Below are 25871 nucleotides of genomic sequence, written 5' to 3' on the forward strand. Positions count from 1 at the left end.
ATATGTATTCTTTGGAAGATAGGTGGGAGAGGAGAGATATGCTCAGTGTATTTTTTTCTAGCATAAAAGGTGCTGGTACTCAAATGCAAGGCCACCCTTTAAGGGCGGGGTGATCACTGAGGGACCCATCCCACAATAGCCAGGCCCCCTGCAACCAGTCACAGAATCTGTGACAAGGCAGAATTGGTGTGTAGAGCCTGAGTTCTTTCATTAAAACTTGGGGTCCATGGGTCAATTTTAGCAGACAATGGAAAAGGTGCCGGTACTCAGTACCCCCTCAAAAAAAAAAGCCCTGGATATGATAGAGACAATTAAATACCTATTCAGCATAAATGCACAGGAGACAAGTCTCTTTCAATTGAAAGGAAGCTCTGGAACGAGGAGTCATAGGATGAAGGTGAAAGGGGATAGACTCGGGTGACCTGAAGAAATACTACTTCCCCAAAAGAGTGGTGAATTCATGGAATGGCCTCCTAGTGGAAGTGGTGGAGATGAAAACAGTTTCTGAATTCAAGAGAGCTTGGGAAAAGTACATAGGGAGTCATAGGGAGAAGTAAGTGGCATGGATGGGCAGACTGGATAGGCCATATGGTGTTTATTGACCTACATTTTTTATGTTTCTAAGTAATACGAGTCTAGAAAATGCAGAACTGCTGCCTCTTTTGCATGTTAAAATACTTAGTTTATTGTATTGTAATATTGAGTTAACTAAAATATTGCAGTGGAAGAGACATGCTTTTCTGCTGGGAGTCATTTTTTCCACTCATTCTTCTGATAGTCCCAATGAGAAGAGAATCCAGTGACAGGGTTGACTCTCATGTCAATCATCCTCTTTGTCTGCATGGCGACCCATTCTTCAGACAGGGTGTGAGGGACAGGGCCGTACACTGCTCAGACAAAGACAAAAACAAGAATCAGGACAATTTTTGGAAGCGAACATTTTAAAAAGCAGAAATGTTGAAGACTGATGATGTTGGCTCACCTCTTGAACCAAGTGGGGTTGCTAACTGGCTCCAGTGATCCAGTTCTGGTTTTACCCAAACTGCATGCCAGGGTATAATGCAGATTCAGTAAAAGCAGGGCTATCTCTCTAGACATAGAGTGGGGGCAAAACCAGGGCTGGCTCAGCAGGTTCTGAACAAAAAATGGAGCCTATAGGCTACCCTACTGCAAAGTGAGGTAATGCTCAGAAGGAGGAGGAGCAAACCAATCCTGGCATTTTAGAACTGTCTTGATACCTGTTTTTCCCCACTCAAATTAACAGAACACCGAAAACCTCAGCGGTGCACCATGCCAATGATTTTACACTGATGCAAGGATTTCTTGCACCCACCTCCTCATCGGTTCTCGAGTGTTTTGAACCCAAAGTTATTAGAAACGTCCCTCCACTTTCCCGCTGCATAAACCACTAGATTTTATTAACACAATCATGTTTCGCTCCCCCAGGGCTGTCTCAAGGACCGTCCCCTCAAAATATCAATAGTGCCAGCTCAGCTCCTACATGTAAAGTCTCTGTGCTGGGGGGGGGGGGGGGTGAAACATGAATGTGTCAGACAACATGTCCCCCTCTGACAATGCCCTGCTTTAAGATAAGTTGAACCAATATGCAGTTTAAAATATTTTAAAATATTGCAAATCTCTATATATAAAACGCACTGCGAACATTCTAATGAAGCCTCAGTCGGAAACTTGAGGTGGCATAGATATCCGTTCGGCCATGAGTGTCAGTCCCACCCTCACGTCACAACGTATGACGTCGAGGGCGGAGCACTGACACTCGAGGACCGAAACCGTGTAAATGTTAGCACCTAAATGTAGGTGTGTTGGTGACAACATATGCTAGTATTTTATAACAGCAGTTAAGCTGTTATGGAATAGGCTTACAGCCCATGCAAAGTGCACACCTAGTTATAGAATTGCACTCAGAGAAAGCTTTACTAGATACTATAAATGGCACAAAAAAATAGCGCTTAGAGCTATTCTATAAACAAGCGTTTCCCAAGTCCAGTCCTGCAGTACCCCCTTCCCAGTCAGGTTTTCAGGATATCCACAATGAATATGCATGAAAACCTGACTGGCAAGGCGCACTCCAGGACTGGACTTGGGGAAACACTGCTATAAACCATGCCTAAAGTTAAGCACGGTGCCTACCATCGGGAATCACAACTACATTTAGGTGCGACCATTTACACCAATAAAACCCTGGTGTAAATCCCCACATGTACATTAGGCACAGATCCCGCTAATTCTATAACAACAGACATAAATTTTAGGAACACCCCGCACCCTCCCATGGCCATGCCCCCTTTTTGGATCTTCACACTAGAACTTACACACACCTTTTTATAGAATACGCCTAAAAAGATGCACATGTAAATTCTAATTATTGCCATTTAGTGCCAATAATTGCCTGTTATTACCTAATTATCAGTACCGATTGGCTTGTTAATCAGTTAAGTGGCACAGACAAATTGGACGTGCATCCAAATTTGTGTGTGCACCAGTGCCATAGCAAGGGTGGCTGCCACCTGGGGTGATTTGCCGCTGCGCACCCCCCCCCCCCCTCGGCACATCGACACCCCCCTCCTCGGCACACATTCTTACCTAGTGGCATAGGAAGGGGAGGGTGGGAGGGCCGGTCCGCCCCGAGTGCACGCCGCTGGGAGCTGCATCGGCTCTGCTGGTTCCCTGCTCTCTCTGCCCCGGAACAGGAAGTAACCTGTTCCGGGGCAGAGGGAGCAGAGAACCAGCGGAGCCGACCCCCCCCCCCCCCCTGGTGGCGTGCACCTGGGGCAGACCGCCCCTCCCACCCCTCCCATCCTACACCACTAAGTGCCATATATAGAATCGAGGGGTATATGTGCCAATGCTAACCAACCCCAGGAACACTTTACTGGGGCAGGTAATGTTATAAATATCCATTTCTGAATGAGAAACAGTATTTAATACACAGAAAATGTGTGATTTACACATCAGAAACGTACTCTCTATATTTCATATAAAGAATAGCTAGGGTGGTTTCTTTCTACAATGGTTGTGCTTCAGGCAACAATATGAGGAAAGGTTAAAGAAGTTAGGGCTCTTCAGCTTGGAAAAGAAAAAGCTGAGGGAGGGATATGATTAAGGTCTATAAAATCCTGAGTGGTGTAGAACGGGTAGAAGTGAATCCATTTTTCACTCTTTCTAAAAGTACTAACACCAAAGACACTTAATGAAATGATATGGAAATACTTTTAAAACAAATAGGAGGAAATAATTTTTTCACTCAAAGAATACTTAATTCTGGAACTCACTGCCAGAGGATGTGGTAACAGCAGTTAGTGTATCTGGATTAAAAAAAAAAAAGGTTTGGCCATAGTCTGTTATTGAGGTGGGCATGGGGGAAGCCACTGCTTGCTTTGGGCTTCATGGCATGGAATGTTTATACTAATTGGGTTTCTGCCAGGTGTTTGTGACCTGGATTGGCTACTGTTGGAGCAGGATACTGGACTAGATGGACCATTGGTCTGACCCAGTATGGTTATTATTATGTTCTTGATAGTGGCTCTTTTTCAGTTAACTTAAAATGGAGAATATAGCCAGTTGAGCATTGATTCTCTTTTCTTAGCCTCATCTTTTCACAAGCTTATAGGTTCCCAGCTTCCTGCCTCTTTAGAAGTTCATTCTTAGTGGAAATGGGACATGACAAGGAAAGATTTCATCATCCTTCTGGTCATTTTCTCAGTCCACAGGTAGTTAAAGAGAAAACACAAGTTACTTACCTGTAGCAGGTGTTCTCCATGTACAGCAAGGATATAAGTTCTCACAACTGGGTGTTATCATCTATAGGAACCCACATAGGTTAAAGTCTCTATGGCTTAGTAAATCTTCTTCCTGCTTCCTGTCATCACATAGGATTCCTCAGTTATTGACTAGGATTTTGTTGACCAATGATCTCTGAAAGCTCTTACAGCATACCATATCACCCTTAGCTCCATAATATTCATCTGATGACATTTCTCCTGAGTATATCAAAGACCCTCAGTGTGAAACCCAACTATGTGGGCTCTCCAGCCCAACTTGAAGCGTCTGTGGTGAAAACAATTTGCACAGGAAGAATTTGATCAGAATTCCTTTATTAGATCAGATTGATCCGCCCATTAGGACAAAGAGTTGCTGAGAGGTTTGCTGATGCAGATTATGTTATCTGAGCTCTGTGTGGCCTAAGAAAGCAAGATTCACTGGGCTCATCTCATTCTGAGTCATGGCAAGGGAATTCTGAGTGCTGTTGAGATCATATGCATCAGCAACCTTAGCATACCCCATGCAGATATCAGCTGACAATAAAATCTCCTGAACTACAGACACCAAAAAAGAGATTTGATTTTTTTTCTCTTTTGTTGGAGAAGGGGGTTTGCCTGCCTCATACCTAGCAGAACTGATATGAATGTCAGTTGAGGTGACAACTTTGAGTGGGATTTTGAATAGTTTATGATGAGTCCTAATGACTCCAGCACCAAATCAGTCTGGCAATCCAAAACTGCATCTCTTCACTTCACCCTTTGTTCCTCCTGCTCGGCATCTAACTTCTCTCAGTACTTCTCCAGCTTTGACCTTTCCTTTTCTTGTGCCCTTCTGTCTATCTCCTAACAATATACTCTTGTATCCAACTGGGCGGCTTTCCATCCTTTTACCCTCTCTCCTTAAATAAACTCACCTCTATCTATGCCCTTCCTCTTCTCTGGATCCTTGGCCTGCATCTTGGTTCTTGAAGTTGGCCCCTCCACCTTTGCCTATGTTCTTGCCTTACTGCAAGGAAATGTATTTCAAGGCTATGTGCCCCCGATCATGGAAGTACTACTACTACTTACCATTTCTATAGCACTACTAGCCATATGCAGCACTGTACACAACATGAAGAGACAGTCCTTGCTCGACAGAACTTACAGTCTAATTAGGGCAAACAGAACAAATAAGGGATAAGGGAATTACTCAGGTGGGAATGATAAAACATGGGTACTGAACAAGTGAATAGAGGTTGGGAGTTAAAAGCAGCATCAAAAAGGTGGGCTTGTAGCCTTGATTTGAAGACAGCCAGAGATGGAGCTTTATGTAGGAAGCTATTAGGGCTAAAAGAAACGCCTTCAGAAAATGGAAGAAGGAACCGTCTGAAAATAACAAGAAGCAGCATAAGGAGTGTCAAAGCAAATGCAAGGCGCAGATAAAGAAGGCCAAGAGGGATTACGAAAAAAAGATAGCATTAGAGGCAAAAAAACATAGTAAAAATTTTTTCGGTATATTAAAAGCAGGAAGCCGGCAAAAGAATCGGTTGGGCCGCTGGATGACCGAGGGGTAAAAGGGGCGATCAAGGAAGACAAAGACATAGTGGAGAGACTGAATGAATTCTTTGCTTCGGTCTTCACCAAGGAAGATTTGGGTGGGATACCGGTGTCGGAAATGGTATTTCAAGCGGACGAGTCGGAGAAACTTACTGACGTCACGGTAAACCTGGAGGACGTAATGGGGCAGTTCAGCAAACTGAAGAGTAGCAAATCTCCTGGACCGGATGGTATTCACCCTAGAGTACTGATAGAACTGAAAAATGAGCTTGCGGAGCTACTGCTAGTGATATGCAACTTATCCTTAAAATCGAGCATGGTACCGGAAGATTGGAGGGTGGCCAATGTAACGCCCATTTTTAAAAAAGGCTCCAGGGGAGATCCGGGAAATTATAGACCGGTGAGTCTGACGTCGGTGCCGGGGAAAATGGTAGAGGCTATTATTAAAAACAAAATTACAGAGCACATCCGAGGACATGGATTACTGAGACCGAGTCAGCACGGCTTTTGTGTGGGGAAATCTTGCCTGACCAATTTACTTCAATTCTTTGAAGGAGTAAACAAACATGTGGACAAAGGGGAGCCGGTTGATATTGTGTATCTGGATTTTCAAAAGGCGTTTGACAAGGTACCTCATGAAAGGCTACAGAGGAAATTGGAGGGTCATGGGATAGGAGGAAATGTCCTATTGTGGATTAAAAACTGGTTAAAGGATAGGAAACAGTGGGGTTAAATGGGCAGTATTCACAATGGAGAAGGGTAGTTACATAGTAACACAGTAACATAGTAGATGACGGCAGAAAAAGACCTGCACGGTCCATCCAGTCTGCCCACAACATAACTCATATTTGCTGCTTTTTGTGTATACCCTACTTTGATTTGTACCTGTGCTCTTCAGGGCACAGACCGTATAAGTCTGCCCAGCACTATCCCCGCCTCCCAACCACCAGCCCCACCTCCAAACCACCGGCTCTGGCACAGGCACAGACCGTATAAGTCTGCCCAGCACTATCCTCACCTCCCAACCACCAGCCCTGCCTCCCAACCACCGGCTCTGGCACAGACCGTACAAGTCTGTCCAGCACTAACTCCGCCTCCCAACCACCGGCTCTGGCACAGACCGTATAGTCTGCCAGCCCTATCCCCACCTCCCAACCACCAGCCCCGCCTCCCGATCTTGACTAAGCTCCTGAGGATCCATTCCTTCGGCACAGGATTCCTTTATGCTTATCCCACGCATGTTTGAATTCCGTTACCGTTTTCATTTCCACCACCTCCCGCGGGAGGGCATTCCTAGAAGGGGAAAATATGCCCTATAAAGCACTGTTATGTTTTTTTCAATCTGTGGAAAAATAAGAAATCATCAACAATCTCAGGATTCAATCTAGCTCTCCTGTCTTCCATAGTCCTTCCTGGAATAGAAGTTGTCTTCTTAGAAGATGTGCTGGTAGCAGGATGTACAGGAGCTCCCATGCACATTTTGCTAGTTGTGGCCAGTATGTTTGCTTGTTTTTCCAAAAAATCAAAATATCTTTGTAGGCATCACTTAAACATAAATAACAGTTCAATTCATTAACAGGCTTCAAAGTAGAAAATGACACGGGGACAAAGTTTGTCCCCTGTCCCTCTGGGCTCTGTCCCCGCCCCATCCCCGAGAGCTCTGTCCCCATCCCTGCGGTTATTGCGGTTCCCCGTCCCCATGTCATTCTCTAGTCTACAGTTAGCAGTGGAAGAGAAGCATACAGGTAAGAGAGATTTACCCAATGAACGCAGTTCTTGGGGAGGAGTGTAGGGAGAGATAAGAGTGGAGAGGTGCTGAGGAGCTGCAGAGTGAATGCACTCGTAAGTCAATAAGAGGAATTTGAACTGTATGTGGAAGCAGATAGGAAGCCAATGAAGTGACTTCCGGAGAGGGCTAATATGAGCATAGCGACACTGGCAGAATATAAGTTCTGCAGCAGAATTTTGAACAGATTGAAGGGGGGAGAGAGATGGCTTAGTGGGAGACTTGTGAGAAGCAAGTTTTAATAGTCTAAGTGAGAGGGGATAAGAGTGTGAATAAGGTTTTTGGTTGTATGCTCAGAAAGAAAAGGATGAATGTTGGTGATATCATAGAGAAAGAAATAACAGGTTGTAGCAGTCTGTTGAATATGTGTAGAGAAAGAGAGAGAGAGGAGTAAAAGATGACCCCAAGATTACGAGCTGATGAGACAGGGAGGATGAGAGTGTTATCCACAGAGATAGAGAATGGGGGAAGAGAAGAGGTTGGTTTAGGGGGAGAGATAAGAAACGCAGTCTTGGTCATGTTTAGTTTCAGATGGTGGTGAGACATCAAGGCAGCAATGTCAAACACCTGGGCCTGGATTCCTGCTGAAATATGCAGTCATCATCTCTATCTTTAAGTAACCTTACTTAGACCTACCTGATCCATTCAGCTTCTAGCCCATTTCTAACCTACCTTTTCTCTCCAAAATTCTAGAAAAATCAGGTCTTGATCAGTTTGCCCCTTTTCTGGATAAGTTGCTCATCCTTCATCCCAGAAGTCAAAGTACCGAATCACTCCTAATTGCTATGTATAATAAGGTTAAGAATTATCAATCAATGCAACTCTGTTCTTGTCTCTTGATCTTTCATCTGCCTTTGAGCTGGTTGATCATGCTCTCTTCCTATTCCATCTCTGTGATAAAGTCCTCACTTGGTTTGACTCTTATCTGGATGGTTTATCATATCAATTTTATAACAGATTCTCCCTCTCAGCTTCTTATCCTACCACCTGTGGAATCCCACAAGGCTCTTTGATTTCTTCTTTGCCCCTCTCCCACTCATAATCCAATTCTGTGGATGCAGTTCCTACTGCTGTGCAGATGGTACCCAAATTCTCTTCACTTTCATTCTCTTCATCTTCCTCAGACATTGCCCTCTTCAGACCTATCTCCAAGCTGTAGTTGGCTGGCTCCAGAATAATCATCTCTGTAAATGTGAAGCAATGCCCTTTCCCAACCCTTGCTCCCCTATCCCTTTTCCCCCTCTAGTAAAGGGCACTATTTACCTTTTCAGGACACAGTCCGCTTTCTTGGAGTTACCCTATATCTCAAATTTTAATTTAAACCTCAAATTGATGAAGTTTTCTGATCCTCCTTTGCCCTGTATTACATTCACTCAGCTAACCCATCTCTGCATATTGAGATTCTCAGAATTCTTCTCTTGTCATCTCTTGCAATGCTCGTTATAATGGTCTTCTGCTCAGTTCTCTCAAGTGCCTTCAACTTGTTCAATCCATTGCTATTAAGCTTCTCTATAATGCCTGTCATTGTGATCACATTTCCCCCTTGCTGAGGTTTGAACCCTGGCTTCCTATCTTAGCTCATCTTAAATTCAAGATTCAAACCCTGGTTTACAGGATACTCTTTACCCAGACCCTTGTGTATTTAGCATTCCTTCTGTCCCCTTATATGTCATGTTGTGCTCTTTGCTCACCCCATGCAGGTCTTTTTTTTTTCTCTCCTTCCCTTTTCACATCTCCATCTTGATATCTTCAGAGATTCTCCCTTCTCATATCGTGGTCCTTGTCTCTGGAACTCCCTCCCTGCCTGCCTATATCCATCTCAAGTCTTCCTTTTCCTAAGATCAAGGGAGAAGTCAAGTCTTGGATTTTCCAACTGGCCTTTGAATAACTCCAGTCTGGTATGAAATCTGAATCGTCCCTGTGGCTCCCTCTTCACTTGTCTTTCCACCCCTCCTTTCCTTATTCCTTCTGGGCCTCTTCCTCCTTCCTTTTTCTTTTCTCTTCTCTCCTCTTCACCATGCTCTTCTCTCCTTTCAAATCTTTTCCCTATCTCTTTTTCTCATAAGTACATAAGTACATAAGTAGTGCCATACTGGGAAAGACCAAAGGTCCATCTAGCCCAGCATCCTGTCACCGACAGTGGCCAATCCAGGTCAAGGGCACCTGGCACGCTTCCCAAACGTAAAAACATTCCAGACAAGTTATACCTAAAAATGCGGAATTTTTCCAAGTCCATTTAATAGCGGTCTATGGACTTGTCCTTTAGGAATCTATCTAACCCCTTTTTAAACTCCGTCAGCTAACCGCCCGTACCACGTTCTCCGGCAACGAATTCCAGAGTCTAATTACACGTTGGGTGAAGAAAAATTTTCTCCGATTCATTTTAAATTTACCACACTGTAGCTTCAACTCATGCCCTCTAGTCCTAGTATTTTGGATAGCGTGAACAGTCGCTTCACATCCACCCGATCCATTCCACTCATTATTTTATACACTTCTATCATATCTCCCCTCACCGTCTCTTCTCCAAGCTGAAAGCCCTAGCCTTCTCAGCCTCTCTTCATAGGAAAGTCGTCCCATCCCCACTATCATTTTCGTCGCCCTTCGCTGTACCTTTTCCAATTCTACTATATCTTTTTTGAGATACGGAGACCAGTACGGAACACAATACTCCAGGTGCGGTCGCACCATGGAGCGATACAACGGCATTATAACATCCGCACACCTGGACTCCATACCCTTCCTAATAACACCCAACATTCTATTTCGCTTTCCTAGCCGCAGCAGCACACTGAGCAGAAGGTTTCAGCGTATCATCTCCTTCATTCTCTTGATAAACTCTGCTTTTGCCATTTGACTTTCTTTCTTTCTTTTTTTTTTTTTCTTTTCTTGAATGCTTTTATTGTAAACTGTTGTGCTGCACTGTGGTGCTAATGGTGTTATGTCAAACCACTGTAATAAATTAATAAATGTGGAGTTGGCACTAGGCAATACTGATAGTGATGTGATACTTCTGGTTACGGGGGTGCGTTTTATGTGGATAATGTATCTTTACGTTCCAATAATTTAACCAGTTTCCTTTATGGAAAGAAAGGGATCAATATACTCTGGGAAACCTCTTGGACTTTTCTCAAACCATAAACTTGTTCAAGGCCCTTATGCCTAGGATAAGACAGAGACCACTGTTTTCTGTGTGACCAGGAATTACTTGGACTAAAATAATTATCCTCTTTCCCAAGTGGAATGGGTAGAAAGCTCATTAATAAGTATTTGCCAATGCCAAATATGGTCTTATGTTCCAGAAGCTTTAAGACTGAACACAGTGAGATGTCACCAAAAAATATAACAGTAGCAAAATCAAATAACTCTTGAAAAACTAAGCCTCACCAAACTGCCAAGAGCCAAACAAGGGGTGATTGTAAATGAAAATGGAACCGGAATGAAGAAGACATATGAAAAATCTCAGTAGGGACAGCAGGAGGAACAAAGCACACAAAATAAATTAATAAATAAATACATTTCACAAGAGATCAGGATAAGTCTTTCTAGCTCCATGCAAATACAAAGACCAAGGAGGTCCTCCTGCCCAATGACCTGAGGCAGGAAGCCATGTACGTACACAATGGAGTGCCTTTTAAGGCTCTTTAATGCTTAACTAAGCTGAAGAGATATATCATATGTGGGCTCTGGTAAATGATGTCACCAACATGTGAGGACTTGTGATCCTACTTGTCCTTAGAAAATAAATAAATAAAACTCCTTCCTTCCCACAACTCTCTACTTTTGTAGTTTATCACCAACTTGAAAACCATTATATGTGGAAATAAAAAAAATAAAGTTCCAAAAAACAAGTAAGGAACATTCCACTTTAAAAATAGAAGAATAAATCAAGAACAACACAATGGATTGTCATTCTTACTTTAATAAAAGCTGGTCTCCTATGGAAACTGTTCTTATAAAGAGGAACATGATGTTAAATTCTGATGCTTTGCTAATGCTGTGTCAAAGAGGTGTGATCTAGAAGTTGTCAGAGCAATAAACTGAGAAACAATTCATAAACATGGGAAAACATTTTAATTTTCATTTCCCAATTTTTAATTTTTGTTATTTGGTTCATGTGTGCATTATAGCACATGCTAAAATGCTGAACCAAACAAATTTGGTTTCTTGTGTAATTTGGCATTGAAAATGACAATATGTGTGATGTGCCATGGGTGTCCAGCATCCTCTTTCTGAAGGGACCAGTCCAAGTCCTGAGTAAGTAACCCAACCAATCCTAAAGAATACATCCCTTTCTTCTGCTCACTTCTAGCATGGCTTTCCCAACTCTACCTGGATAATATTATTTATGGACTTTTCCTCTAGAAACTACCGCTGGAGGTTATAGCAGCCATTTTGAGATTGGAACTGGTATGGGCAGGAGTAATCCTCAGTTCAGTGCCGGTTCCAATCTCATAATGGCTGTCGGGACTGCCAGTGGCAGTCTCAGAAGCCATTTGACCTTGAGCTGGCCATTTGCAGGAGCAAGTTGGCATGCTCCCACGCCCACTACCCACTAACGACAAGGTAGGCCCACTAGGGTGGAGTTGGGTCAGGAGGAGACTGGGAACTGCGCACATAGTTTCAGTTCCAGATAAGAGAGGTGTGTTAGCCGTGTTAGTCCACTTTTAAAGGTAATTAATAGAAATCAAACAAAATAAAACATGGAAAAGAAAATAAGATGATACCTTTTTTATTGGGACATAACTTAATACAATTTCTTGATTAGCTTTCGAAGGTTGCCCTTCTTCGTCAGATCGGAAAAAGTTCCAGATAAGAATGCACAAGCATTTTTTGACCAAAACCAAAATAAGACTGAACATGGATTTCAGGCCAGTATCTGCACCAAAACTGAAATTTGGACAGTCTTAATTCTATTCCATGAGCAGAAGAGTAGCCTAATGGGTAGAGCAGCAGGCTGAGAAGCAGAGAATACTTGTGATTTTGGGCAACTCACTTAACCCTCCATTGCTTCAGGTACAAGCTTACCCCCCCCCCCCCCTTTACTAAGCTCTGCTAGCGGCTGCCATGGGGCAATGCTGACACAGCCCATTTAAAGTGAATGGGCTGCTTCAGCTTTAACGCACAGTAGCCGCTAGAGCAGCTTAGTAAACAGGGGGGATAAGATTGTAAACCCTACAGGAAAAAGCCCTATGTAGCTGAATTTAGCCGTGTGTACCTGAATGTACCTTGCCTGGAGCTACTGAAAAGGCCTGATCTAAATTCGCATCCCTTTACTTATATCCCTTTCCAGTTGTCTCTTCTTTAAATTGAGGAGGCCTAAGCTGTTTCGTCTTTCTTCATAAAGGAGGTGGTCTGTCCCTTTACCATTCTTCTCTGTACCATTTCTGATTCCAGTACATCATTTGTGAGATGAGGCAACTGCACACAGTATTCAAGATGAGGCCCCAGCATTGGCTGTTATGCAGATATTATGATAGTGTTCATTTCTTTCTAAAGAATTTATTTTATTTTATTTTTTTGCATTTCAACTGTCCTGGAAACAGAACAACAAGTGACTAAAATAAAAATAGTATCAGTGCAAATACAACAACTTGAAGAATTCACAAATCCCCTGTGGTGAATTCTTATCCACAGGAGGAGTGACAAACCAAGATCCATCTCTGGGTATTTTCAGGATTTTAGATACTCCTAACCAACAATCATTCCAACATGCACACACATATACAATCAGACACTTTCACCCCTCCCCCTTTTTTATACCCTCCCAGCATATAAATCATGCTAGAGAGACAGTAAACATGAAGGGACAGTAAGAACATAAGCGTTGCCGTACTGAGACAGACCGAAGGTCCATCAAGCCCAGCATCCAGTTTCCAACAGTGGCCAATCCAGGTTACAAGTACCTGGCAAGATCCCAAAACAGTAAAATAGACTTTATGCTGTTTATCCTAGAAATAAGCAGTGGATTTTTAATAATGGTTTATGGACTTTTAGGAAGTTAACCAAACCTTTTTTAAACCCCGCGAAGCTAACTGTTTTTACTACAGTCTTTGACAATGAATTCCAGAGTTTAATTGCACATTGAGAAAAGAACTATTTTCTCTGATTTGTTTTAAATGTACTACTTTGTAGCTTTATTGCATGCCCCCTAGTCCTAGTAATTTTGGAACAAGTAAACAAGCAATTCATGTCTACCCATTCCACTCTAAGAAAGAACTGTTCTTTTGTGTTTTTCCTTTATTAACAGATCATTCCCCCTGGGGTTCATCATGACCATAATGTTAATGTTATATTCCCCTCAACACCTTAAAATAGGTTTGGAGTGGATTACAATTCATGATAAGACCAGTCTACAGAACTGGGAGCTCACAATATAATCAATTAATATAGACATACTGAAAAAACTGAGGACTTTGTTCTAACTTCTATTTGAATGTTGTACTTGCTGTTAAATACTGAGCTGAAGATTTCAGCGTATTCTCCACTATAAGTCCAAGATCCTTTCCTGAGTGGTGACCCATAATCCAAAACCCAGCATTGTGTGCCATAGGATCAGGGCCACTGAGAAGGGGGGGGGGGTAAGGGGGAAAACATTCCCAGGCTCAGACTCCAAGTGGGGCCTGGCACCGGACCCCGAGTCTGTCTCTCTCCTGCTCCTATCAGGAACCGGTCCTCAGCACACTGGAGCAAGGTGAAAGACAGACTGCAGCACCAGAGGATGAGGAGGAGCACATGCACCGATGTATCCTGCTCCAGTGTGCCCCCTGCGTCAGTGCGTCTGCTCCTCCCTGGCCTCCAAGGGGGGGCCTGGCGCTGGGATCTGGTGGAGGCCTGAAAGCGAGTGAGGGGCAGTAGCAGCGGCTGCGTTCTGGGTTGGGCCCGGTGGTTGCGTCCTGAGTGTGCACTACTTTGCACTTAACAAGAATCTAACAAATGCTGAAATGTTTGAAATGTTTGCACATCTCTAAAACAGACCATTGCATCACCTTTATTTATTTAATATATTTATAATCCACTTACTTTTCAAATAAGTCTAAGCAGAGTACAAACACATATATAAAGAAAGTCAAATCATATATAAAAGAAAGACAAAATCAGGAAAACAAACCCAACACAACAAAATGACTGGCATAAAATCAGCATTCAAAAGCTGATTGAAATAAAAGCATTTTCAATGTTCTTCTAAAACTTAAGAAGTTCCTCTTATGCCTAAGTTCCAATGGCAGGTCATTCCACCAAAAAGGACCAGCTGTCAAAATGGCATGAGAGTAAGACCCTTACATGCAAATGAAACAGATGTGACAACCAAAAACTCTTGTTGAGTGAACCACAAAACACGGACCTGTGCTGTATGGTTGCTTCTGTATCTATCTCTTGGACGCTTACTCCCTGATATTCAACCGGAGGTGGGCAGCACTTTGACCCGAATATTCGATGCCTAGCTGTTTCCGGTGACCAGCATTGAATATCCAGGTTTTTGAACGCCGGCTATCACATGACCGGTTAAGTCAATATTCAAACTTAACCGGCCATGGCTTAGCAGGTCAAGATAGGTCTGCTTTTTATGTGGCCTATTCGGGTCAGTTAAATTCCGATTATTGGGAATTAGCCAGTCACGCATCCAACAGTTTCCGGCTTTATTTTTGGTGCTACTGGATGTTTTCAGTAGCGATAACCAGTTAACTGCCACTGAAAATGACTGGTTATTCGCTGAGACGCGAGTTAACCAGTTTGGCTGTTTCTGGCCGGTTAACTCGCTCTGAATATCGGGCCTTAAATAATACCACCAGTGGTGTTTGGAATGGAGGAGTGGCCTAATGGTTAGTGAGGCGGGTGTGGACCTGGGGTTGCCAAGTTTGATTTTCCGCTGCTGCCTGACAGGAGTGGGTTGAGAGCCTAGAAAACCAGGTTCAAATCCCTCTGCAGCTCCCGTGTGACCCTGGACAAGTCACTTAGCCCTCTACGTACAATATATAACTTAGATTGTGAGCCCATTAGGGACAGTGTGCAATGTACTTTTAAAGGCACTTTGGACGTCCTTTTCTGACTCCCGCAAATCTGCCTTCAAATCTTTCAGTAGCCCAGCCACAGCCGCCGGCATCATGCTCACTTCCTCCGGCTGTCCTCCGTTCGCTCTGTATGTTCCGGGGATTCCATTACCGGCGCCATTTTCTTTCCCCGCAGCTCCGAACTCTCCTTCCCCTTGCTCGCCGTCCCGCTTCGTTCCGGTGTGAATCGGAACTGCTCCAGCGATTTTTTGGGCGGCATAGCCCGGGACCTGCGCTCCAATGCGTTTGCTGCAGTACTCTCTCCAATAGGGTAAGTTTTCCAGCGCGTTTTCACATCAGCCCCTTCGGAGCTCCACGATCACACTACCATCTTGGGCCGTGACGTCACTTCCTCCCCAGTGCAATGTACTTTTAATAGAAATTGTAAACCGCATAGTCACCTCAGGGATCATTTGCGGTATATCAAGTGCTGAAAAAGATAAATAAATAAAATAATATTCCATTCAGGACTGCTGCTCTGACTTGGGAGAAATCATTCTACCTCCTTGAGCCTTAGAATTAGGAACTATTTAACAGAAAAGTTAAAGCTCTTCTCTCCTTTGCCACTCTTTGATTGTTGGAATCAGAGCTATGTGGCCAGGGCTGGATTTATAGCACACTAGTAAAAAAAGGCCCCTTTCTGGAACGAATGAAACGGGCGCTAGCAAGGTTTTCCTGGGAGTGTGTACGTTTGAAAGACAGAGCCAGAGTGAATGTGCGGGTGTGTGACAGAGTGAGACTGTCTGTGTGACAGTGTGTGTGTGAGAATGAGAGTGTGTGACAGGGCCCCCTCCCCTGTTCCTAATGCCCCTCACCCCGTTCCCTCCCCTCCTTTTCCTCCTCCTTCCCACACTTTGGGTTCCTTAAGGCTTTCAAAAGTCTATGTACCCCCGTGGCCCTAACGCCCTGTATCCGGATACCCCACCGCTTTCCTCCTCACCCCTCCCCCAAGATGTAATACTTTCACGTCCTTCATTTTTTTTTTTAAAGTGTCCTATCTACCCTGTGTACAAATGCCCGGTAGTCAGATTGTGTTCCTCTTGTAAATTTTCATTTCTTTCATTCATTCAGAACTTGCCCCCCCCCCCCCCCCCCCCCTCCCTGAACACTTTTGGTTCCTTCAGTCTTTTAAAACTCTCCTATGTACCCTGTGTGCTAATGGCCAGCATTGAGATTGTTTTCCTTTCCCAAATGTTCATGTCTTTCAGTCGTTCAGAACTTCCCCCCCCCCTCCCCCCATTAACACTTTCGTTTCCTTCAGTCTTTTAAAACTCTCCTATCTACCCTGTGTCCTAATGGCCAGCACTCAGATTGTTTTGCTTTGCCAAATTGTCTGTCACTGATGTCACTGAGGTCAGTGTGTGCCTGCCTAGCAAACCACTTCCGGCAGGCACGGTCCCAAGCACATCCTGTTGGAGGTGAGAATTATTATATAGGATGAGCCCTGGCCTATCTAGAGCAATCAGCTCTGTCATGGGCAGTTCCCCCAGGACTCTCTCAAAGTGTCAGTAGAATGTAATAGCAGCAATATAAAGTGAGTCCATCCCTTCCCAAGCAAACACCTGCAATAAAATTTGGATGGATGCCTGATGGCAGGATGAAAGGTAGAAGGAACCTGTGAAACTCATATGATGTGATGTAGCCACTGTGGGGTGGACTGGTAAACGCACACAGGGATTTCAGCTCCTAGACCTGCATTCTATCACATCACCCCGCTTCTGATGTCAGGATTCTATCCCAACTTTAATCCAGGTGTAGGAGAAACTCCCTCTCAATTTCACAGTATAAACATGAGGTGGGTAAGGTTACTGTTGAAGGAGCAAACGTTTTTAGAATCTCTCTGCCACAGAGCAGGCATCCCTACAGTACAGCTGTATGCCCTTTGGAGCAGGTGGTGTTCGCCATGCTAAATCTCACCCTGCTTGTGGTGACAGCACAAGCTTCTCTCTTCCTTTGGGAGTAGAGGAGTAATCTAACGGTTAGAGCAGTGGGCTGAGAACCATTGAAGCCAGGGTTCAACTCTCACTGATGCCCCTTGTGACCTTAGGCAAGTCACTTAACCCTCCATTGCCTCAGACAGAAAACTTAATGTAGGCTTTGCTACCACTAGGAGGCACCCTTGGAGGGAAACTACTGGTGTAAATACCCAACCAATTTCAAATCCCTGGTCTTTGGCTCCTGCTTCCCCGGCCACTGCAGCACTATACTAAGTGGAAAGGGTCTCTGGCTAATACAGCTGGTGTACTTGGAGAGAGAAGGAGCAGGCAGCAGTCAGAACCTAGAAAGCTACTGCATTTGGAAACCAGAATAGGGAACTAGACCACCACCACAGCCTTCCAATGGGAGAAGGAAGAACTGCTGAAGGAGCAGGAGGAGACCAGAGAAGAGTCCCTGAAGATTCATAAGGATGAAGAAATCCAACACCAAGAGTCCCATCTGGGGAAGTGCACATTTCCCTAGATTCTACAAAGCGTGCCTGGAGATCCGCACCAAAATCCAAGCAGATTCTTTAACAATGTGTGTAATTTAACAAGCTAATGAGTGCTGATAACAACACTTAAAAAGCAATAATGAGCACTAATTGGCACTGATTAGAATTTACACGCACAACTCACTAAGCATACTCTGTAACGAAGTGCGCTAAACTGCTAACATATGCAGGCAAAATTGGGTGGGGAAATGGGCATTTCGTGAGCATTCTGAAATTTACCCGCATAGTTATAGCAGGGGCGTAGCCAGACTTCGGCACGAGGGGGGTCCAGAGCCCGAGGTGAGGGGGCACATTTTAGCCCCCCCCCCCCCGGCGCCACAGACCTCCCCGCCATTGCCGACCCACCGCTGCCACCACCACCAACAACAACAACTTTGACCCCCCCCCCCTGCCGATGACCCTCTCAACCCCCCTCCCACCGCCAACCTGCCATCACCTACTTTTGCTGGCAGGGGACCCCAACCACTGCCAGCCAAGGTCCTCTTCTTCCAGCACAAGGCTTCATTCTGTTTCTGTGAGTCTGACGTCCTGCACGTACAACGTGCAGGACGTCGGACTCACAGAAACAGAACGAAGCCTTGCACTGGAAGAAGAGGACCTCGGCTGGCGGGGGTTGGGGTCCCCCGCCAGCAAAGGTAGCCGATGGCGGCGGTGGGGGGGGGGTCGAGAGGGTCATCGTTAGGGGAGTCCAGGGTCAAATCTATGGGGGGCCCAGGCCCCCGTGGCCCCATGTAGCTACACCACTGAGTTATAGAATATGGCCCAGTGTGTGTAGATCTAGGCAGCAGTATTTATGCCACATTTTTGTTGGTGTAAATGGATGCCCTGTAGTTTTAGGTGCTGAAATATCAATAAGCGTATTCTACAATGGACTCCGTCTTACCGGGATTAGTGAATACGCTTAGTCGGCACTGATTTCCATGCCAATTTTTTTAGGCACCATATATAGAATCTCCCCCATTGTGACTAAAGACTCAGAGAACCCTATAAACTGTAGGTGATAAGAGAATGCACAGAAGCTTCCCTCTGCAGAAGCCCCCCCCTCCCCCCCAAAAAAGAGTAAAGCTGTAAAAGAACGACCAGGAACCTCTATAAGAAAGAGGGTCTGCAAGGAAACCTGTAAGCGTTGAAAACTGTTTTCTACATCTGCTGGTAAATAAACACTAGATGCCACTCCCATTTAGACAGTTTTATTAAAGGTGTACAAATGTAATCCAGTCCTGCTATCCCGGGTTAGAAGGGGGCTCGAGACGCACTACAAGTCACTTACTCATTCTGGTTCCATTAGCTCATCCACTAAGGAACCACACGACACTCAGAGGATCAAAAAGAACTGGAACATTTATTAACTACTTAATTGAAGGTTTCACTGCATTGGTCTTTGTACCGTTCAGATGTAAATCATAATTTCTTTCAAGCAATAGATGGATCGTGCAGGTCTTTCTCTGCCGTCATCTACTATGTTACTATGTAATACATTACTGGGTTAACATATGTGCACAACCCTCATGTCTATCCTGCAGTCAAATTAGAACCCAGGACAGACTTCACTCTCCCGCTGTACTTCAATACCATCCAGGCTAGACTAAATGCAACTGTCTTCAGGCTGCCCGAAGGTCTCACCTCAGCCAGGGGTGGACCACACTCCACCCGAGCCCTGGTTACAGCTGGACTGCCCAATCTGCTGAGTCTATGGCTCCTCAAATGGCTGATGCAATGAAACAGTTCAGTCTATAACTTCAATCTGTCAGTTACAGCACTGCAGGACCCCCCACCTTAATTGCACTGGGTGACCTGGCAGGGGACTATCAGTAAAACAGAACTCCAGCAACCCAGAGTCTAGTTACTCTGTCAAGAGGCAGAATCAGAGACAAATCCTTAGTTCCCACTGGGTTTCCCTTTTATAACCTCTGAGCTCATCCCGGGTCCTCCAGCCACTCCCCCAATGACCCTCTACCTGGGGCTCACCAGTGGCGTAGCTACAGGTGGGCCTGGGTGGGCACAGGCCCACCCGTTCTTCCTTCAGGCCCATCTAGTCTAGCGGTCCATATGGGCCCCAAAGCACCTCAGTGGTGGCATCTCACACTCCTCTCTCCCTCTTCTCCACTCACGGCATAGTATGTGTCCATCTCTGTCTGAACCCCCCCCCCCCCAGGTCTATCTCAGAGTTGTCACTGGTGGCAATTCTTATAGGCAGCCTGCGTCGGCCCTGCAAGCTTCCCTCTACTCTGCCCCACCCTTGAGGGTGTCACTTCCTTTTTCTTTACTGGCAGGGACACAATAGAGGGAAGCCTGCAAGGCTAGCGCAGGTTGCCTATAGGAATCACCTCCGGCGACAGCTCTGAGATAGATCCTGGGGGCGTGGTTCAGAGAGAGATGGGCAGAAGCTGGGCCGAGAGCGGGGAGGGGGAGAAGGAGCAGATGCTGGGTTTGGGGCAGAGGAGAGGGAGAAAGATGAACACGAGTAGGGGCAGAGAGGATGGAAGCAAAGAGAGGGGAACGTTATAAAAAAAACTGTATTGTTTGTATGTATGGGGGTGTGGTTGGGAAGGGCCCACCCAGGTTAACTCTGGGCCCACCCAAAATGGCAGGTCTGGCTACACCCCTGGGGCTCACTCATGATGCTTAAACAACCATGGGTTACAAATGTAGCAGGTAACTAGATCAAATGAGAATAGTGACCCATTGTGGCTGGACGAGAACTACAGTGCTGCTACCACCAAACAGTGCATATGAATTTCTGGGTGGACAAAGTGCAGCAAATGAAATACAGCTGAAAACTCAACAAAAGTTTAGGTTTTTTTAGTTAATTTCTTAGAATAATGCTAAAAATAGATTGCTTCACATGACCGTTGTGAAGGAAACTTGTTACTGGAAGGGAGTGTGGACAGTCTGGGTCTTTCATCAGTGATGGGAGCGTTGGTGGGGGGAGAGGAGGTGGTTGGTTGTGCAATGAGGGACACTATAGCCAGCTTTCTTATCTTAGCTGTCAGTTTAACTGACAAACTGTGGCTTGTCAGAACACTGCAGGAAATAGAGTTCTAATAAATTATAATTTTCTTAGGGACATGTATAGGGTGTTTTCCTCTTAACATGTTTTATAAGGATTTTAGAGATGTGCACAGCTACAAACATTTGATCATAAGATGTTAACATTATGTGCTTCTGTATCCTTCCTCCTTCCTTTCCTCATATATGACCCAATGTGAATCCTTCTCATTTCTTTTGTTTGTCTTTGACCCAGCCATTCCTCTAGATCCTTTGAGCTTCCAGTGCAGTCAGAGTTATAACCTTTATTTACAGCCACATAGAGATTTCCCCTTTTTTTTTAAATCCTCTTTCTTTTAATCTAGCTCACCCCTTGCAACAGCAATCCTCATCCAGAACCCACACTAGTATCCAGTATATGTCCATGGTCAGTCTGACCACTACATGTCACCACTCTGGACTGGCTCAGTATATGTGCTGCATACTATCAAGCAGAGTGGACCAGGGTTTGATTATTGGGCTGGTGCTCTGGGCCTGGGCTTGCATTATGTGATGGCAGATTCTTCCCTAGTGCCCCTGACTTCCCGCTCCTAGGGTCTGTGGTCATTGCCTCTTCAGCATCCCCAGATAATCCAAGAAACACAAGCCAGACCTGGGAATGGTGCCCTGATCTATGGTTAAGTTAACAACTACCATGAAAAGGGCCTTTTGTTATTCTGGCCCTTTCTTGTGGAATCAGTTGCTGGAGGATATTAGGAGTATGGAGAATTATTTCCAGTTCCATAAAGCCTTGAAAACTTGGCATTATGTTGACAGTTTTGGCCATTTGTAAATGACAAGTTAGGTTATCTTCTGTGCAGTGCCGTAGTGAGGGCAGCTGACACCCGGGGCGGTTCGCCGCTACGCACCCCCCCCCCAGGTGCAGCATGGAGCACCCCCCCTCGGTGCACGCATTCACCCCCCCTGGAGCGCGCACCCCCGAGCACATTCTTACCAAAGGGGACGGGAAGGAGGGCCGCTCCGCCCCGTGTGCACGTCGCTGGGAGTTGCGTCGGCTCCGCTGGTTCCCTGCTCTCTCTGCCCCGGAACAGGAAGTGGGGGCAGGCCCAGGTCAGGAAAGGAGAGACGTCCTGAAGATTTGCAGCGATCAGATGATCTTTTGCCCGTGCAGCGCCTTCACACAGAGGTGAGAGGCGCTGCGCGGGCCCGGTAAGACGGAGGGGGGTGCGGTGGAGAGGGGGGAGCGGCGGCAACGACCTCATGGGGGCGGGGCACAGGGGCGGAGGATGGCAGGAGGCGGAGCTGTGGGAGGAGAAAGAGAGACAGGAAGGCCGGGGCTGCAAAACTTTTGATTTTTGTTTTGATTTTTTATTTAATACAGGAGGAAGCGGGGAGCAGCGGCGACCTCGGGGGGGGGGGGGGGGCAAGGCCGTCCATACAGGACGCTCCTGACGAGCGCCTTTGCCCCCTCCCGATCCTTTTTTAATTTTTAGTTTGATTTTATATTTTAAGCAGGGGGAAGCGGGGAGCCACGTGTTTGTGTGGGTTATTCATATTTTCAAAAGTGCCAGCTTGTATTTTTATGCTGCAGGGAGAAGCGGGGAGCAGTGTCTGTATGACAGCTCAGGCCTTAACGACAGGTCTGACTTCACGTTAAATATATCGTGGTAACTGATTCGGTGCAATCGTCGGTATGGTTAGTGCATTCCGAATTGTCCACATTACAATTGGAAGTGACTCATTTGCATTCCGTTTTCGTTAGCTGCTGGCGTCTTCGGAAAATGGCCTTTAATGCATGCTACAGTTGAAAATTTATTCGTTAAAGGGTCGTTAAAGTTTAGTGCATCTGGGCCTCAGACAGTAACAACTAGCAGAACTGAAAGAATGTGAAGGACAATTGTTTATGCACCACCTCCTTGTATAAAATTACAGAATATTAGCACTTAGGTGAATGCATGCTAGCAGGATGTCTAAGTACTATTCTGTAAGTGTCACAGGGCTCTGCTTACTAAGGTGCGCTAGCGGTTTTAGCGCTTGCACAAAATTAGGGCACGTTAACTGTGTAGGCACCCATAGGAATATTGTGGGCGCCTACACAGTGAACACTAATGGTTAGCTTGCGCTAAAAGCACTAGCACCTCTAGCGCAGCTTAGTAAACAGGGCCCATAGTGTTTAAATGCAAGGGGTATACACATGAGCAGACAAAAAGCAGGATTCTTATTTACATGAGTAACCTACAGAATAATGTAAGCTACGTGTACTCCTGCCACATTTAGGTGCCCGAGTGATGTGGGTTTATGGCTAGTACAGCAGCGCAAAGAGGGTCAATGCACCAACCACACAAACCGAAAAAGGAGCACCAACAGCCTTAAAAAAAAGGGAACAGATCTTTAATTGATGGACCCAGCATGGGTCGTGTTTCAGCGCACAGTGCCTGTGACAGGCGTCGCTGAGAAAAACGTTGTCAATCAAAGTGCACTCAATTATAGGGTGATAACAATTTAGTGACTTTAATGGGTCACTGAGTGAGAGTATTGCAACTCTGTTTTGGACTTCACTCCTATAACTACAGTCTAAAATAGTTGCCACACTCTCACTCACGGCCCCTTTACAAAGTGGTAGTAAGCCCAACACGAGCTTACTGCTGGCTAAAAAGGAGCTACCGCAGCAGCCCAGTGGTAGTTCCCACCCTAGTGCGCCATCCTATCCAGCGCTACAAAGATATATTTATTTTGTAGCGCTGGTGTGTACCCCGTGGTAATCAGGCAGTGCCGCATGCTGCCTGGGTTAGCGCAGGAGCCCTTACCGCCACTTCAATGGGTAGTGGTAAGGGTTCCCCCCTCCCCCCAAACAATGGCCACGCAGCAAGACCTGCCTTTTACCTGCTGCAGTAAAAGGAGGCCTCGGCGTGTGTCAAAAACACACGCCGACACCAGTGCAGGCCCCCTTTTGCCGCAGTTTGGTAAAAGGAGCCCTTAGTGACCCATTAAGGTCACTGCAATTGTTATCACCCTATTAGTGGGTGCACTTTGATTAACATAAAGCTTTTTCATTAACACCTGATGCAGGCACTGTGCAGTGAAACACGACCCATGTCGGGTCCATGAGTTAAGGGTTTATGGCTGGTGTAAATACAGGTGTGTAAATGTTAGGCATGCCAGTGCCAGGTTATGTTATTATTCTATAATGGAATTTGGGTGCCCGGATGCTGCTAGAGATTAGACTCTCACTACACAGCATCAGTTCACCTAAATACAGAACTGCCCCATTGCCCTTTTCTCTGTAAACTGAAACAGAATATTGTCCACATTTCTCACTTGTACCATATCATAGCAGGATGTGTACTATCTATTGTTTATGATTGTATGTTAATAAAACCCTCACACAGATTCTGTTTAATGAGTTATAAATACTTCCTGCAACATCTAACAAAAAGAATATCTGTGCAGTCACAGTTTTAGGATATTACAATATGAGAACTGACACAATGGGTCAGACTAAAGGTTCATCAAGCCCAGTAACCTGTTTCCAACAGTAACTAATCCAAGTGAAAAGTGCCTGTCATGATCCTGAAAAGTAGATTTTTTATTTTTGTGACATTTGTACCCCGTGCTTTCCCACTCATGGCAGGCTCAATGTGGCTTACATATTATATACAGGTACTTATTTGTACCTGGGGAAATGGAGGGTTAAGTGACTTGCCCAGAGTCACAAGGAGCTGCCTGTGCCTGAAGTGGGAATTGAACTCAGTTCCTCAGGACCAGAGTCCACCACCCTAACCACTAGGCCACTCCTCACTCAATGTTATTTATACCCATGGAAAAACTGGATTAGGAACAAGTTAATAGATAAAAAAACAGAGAGTAGGGTTAAATGCAGTGGCATAGCTAGGTGGGGCCCCCAGATTTGCTCTGGGCCCCTGGTTGGCTGGCAGGGGTCCCCAACCCCCGTCAGCTGAAGACTTTGTCCAGTGCTGGTCTGTGGTGCCGCTGCATTGCCTGCCCTGCTCTCTCTCCCCCTCACGTCGGGCATGCTCCTTTTAGTGAAACATAACAGCAGATAAAGGCCATATAGCCCATCTAGTCTGCCCATCCTCAGTAACCACTAACTCCTCCTTTCCTAAGGGATCTCACACCTTCTTAAACTCAGACACAGTCTTTGTCTCCATGACCTCCACTGGGACACCATTCCACACATCCACCACCCTTTTATTTCCTCAGATTCGTCCTAAACCTATTTCTGTTAATTAATCCCCCATTAGAGGTTAGAAAATAGATCATTTCATTTGTGAATAATATTTTGGCTATTGCTATTTCCAGCTTACTGTTGGAGAGATTGTTCTAACACCCATACCAGAGTCTACAAATTTAGGTCTTAATTTTGCCAGCTAGCTACAGACCACTTGCCAGCATTCCATTGTTTACTAAGGGCCTCTTTTACCAAACCTCACTAGAGCTTCCTGTGTGGTAATGCCGAGGAAACCCATTCAAAGTGAATGGGCTTTGTCAACATTGCCATGCCAGGAATGCTGGTGCAGTTTCGTGAAAGAGACCTTGAATTGGTGGAATCTGTTATTGTTAGACAATTATCAGACTATTAGATATCCGTCAAATAGTGCTACTACCATCTCAACTTGGTTTCAGAGGATTACACGGTACAAAGACCTTATTGTTAACTCTAGTAACTAAAGTGAAGTTGCTTGCAAATAGTACCCAGGTGATTTTGCTTCAGTTTAACCTATCAGTAGCATTTGATATGGTCAACCATAGTTTATTACTCACAAGACTTGAAGAGATAGGTATTACAGGATTGGTATTGAATTGGTTTAGAAAAAATTTAATTCATGGAAGATATGTTGTTAAGATGAAAGGGAATTTAGCAGATACTTGGCAACCTCCATGTGGAGTTCCACAGGGGTCCCCTTTATTGCCGATTCTTTTCAATGTATTCATTAGCACTCTTGATTCTCTTTTTTTGGCTGTTGACGAAGTTATCTACTCTTCTGCAGATGATATTTTTATCTTGGTACCAATACATGGTGATTTCACTTGTACATCTTGTAAGGTAATGGAGTGGATGGAGAAGCTAAGAGCCTGGGTGTCAGCTTCCAAGTTAAAGTTAAATATAAGTAAAACCAAGGTTCTCTGGTTCACTAAGCAAGTGGACAGTTCACCTGAATTTATTCATATTGGACTAAATGAGAAGTTGACAGTAGAGAAATCTTCCAGAGTATTGG

General features: G+C 45.1%; 1 protein-coding gene across 2 annotated transcripts in view; it reads right to left on the reverse strand.

Annotated features, from left to right (window-relative positions):
- Window positions 1–658: 658 nt before the first annotated feature.
- Window positions 659–25871, reverse strand: part of LOC115460222 — a 58035-nt gene continuing 32822 nt past the window's right edge. For both annotated transcript variants that reach the window (XM_030190035.1, XM_030190034.1), the window contains exon 5: window positions 659–887. In XM_030190035.1, coding sequence (XP_030045895.1) covers window positions 751–887 — 137 coding nt within the window. In that variant the 3' untranslated portion in view covers window positions 659–750. The remainder of the gene's footprint in view (window positions 888–25871) is intronic.

This window comes from Microcaecilia unicolor, chromosome 1 (assembly GCF_901765095.1).
Source record: "Microcaecilia unicolor chromosome 1, aMicUni1.1, whole genome shotgun sequence".
Classification (NCBI taxonomy): domain Eukaryota; kingdom Metazoa; phylum Chordata; class Amphibia; order Gymnophiona; family Siphonopidae; genus Microcaecilia; species Microcaecilia unicolor.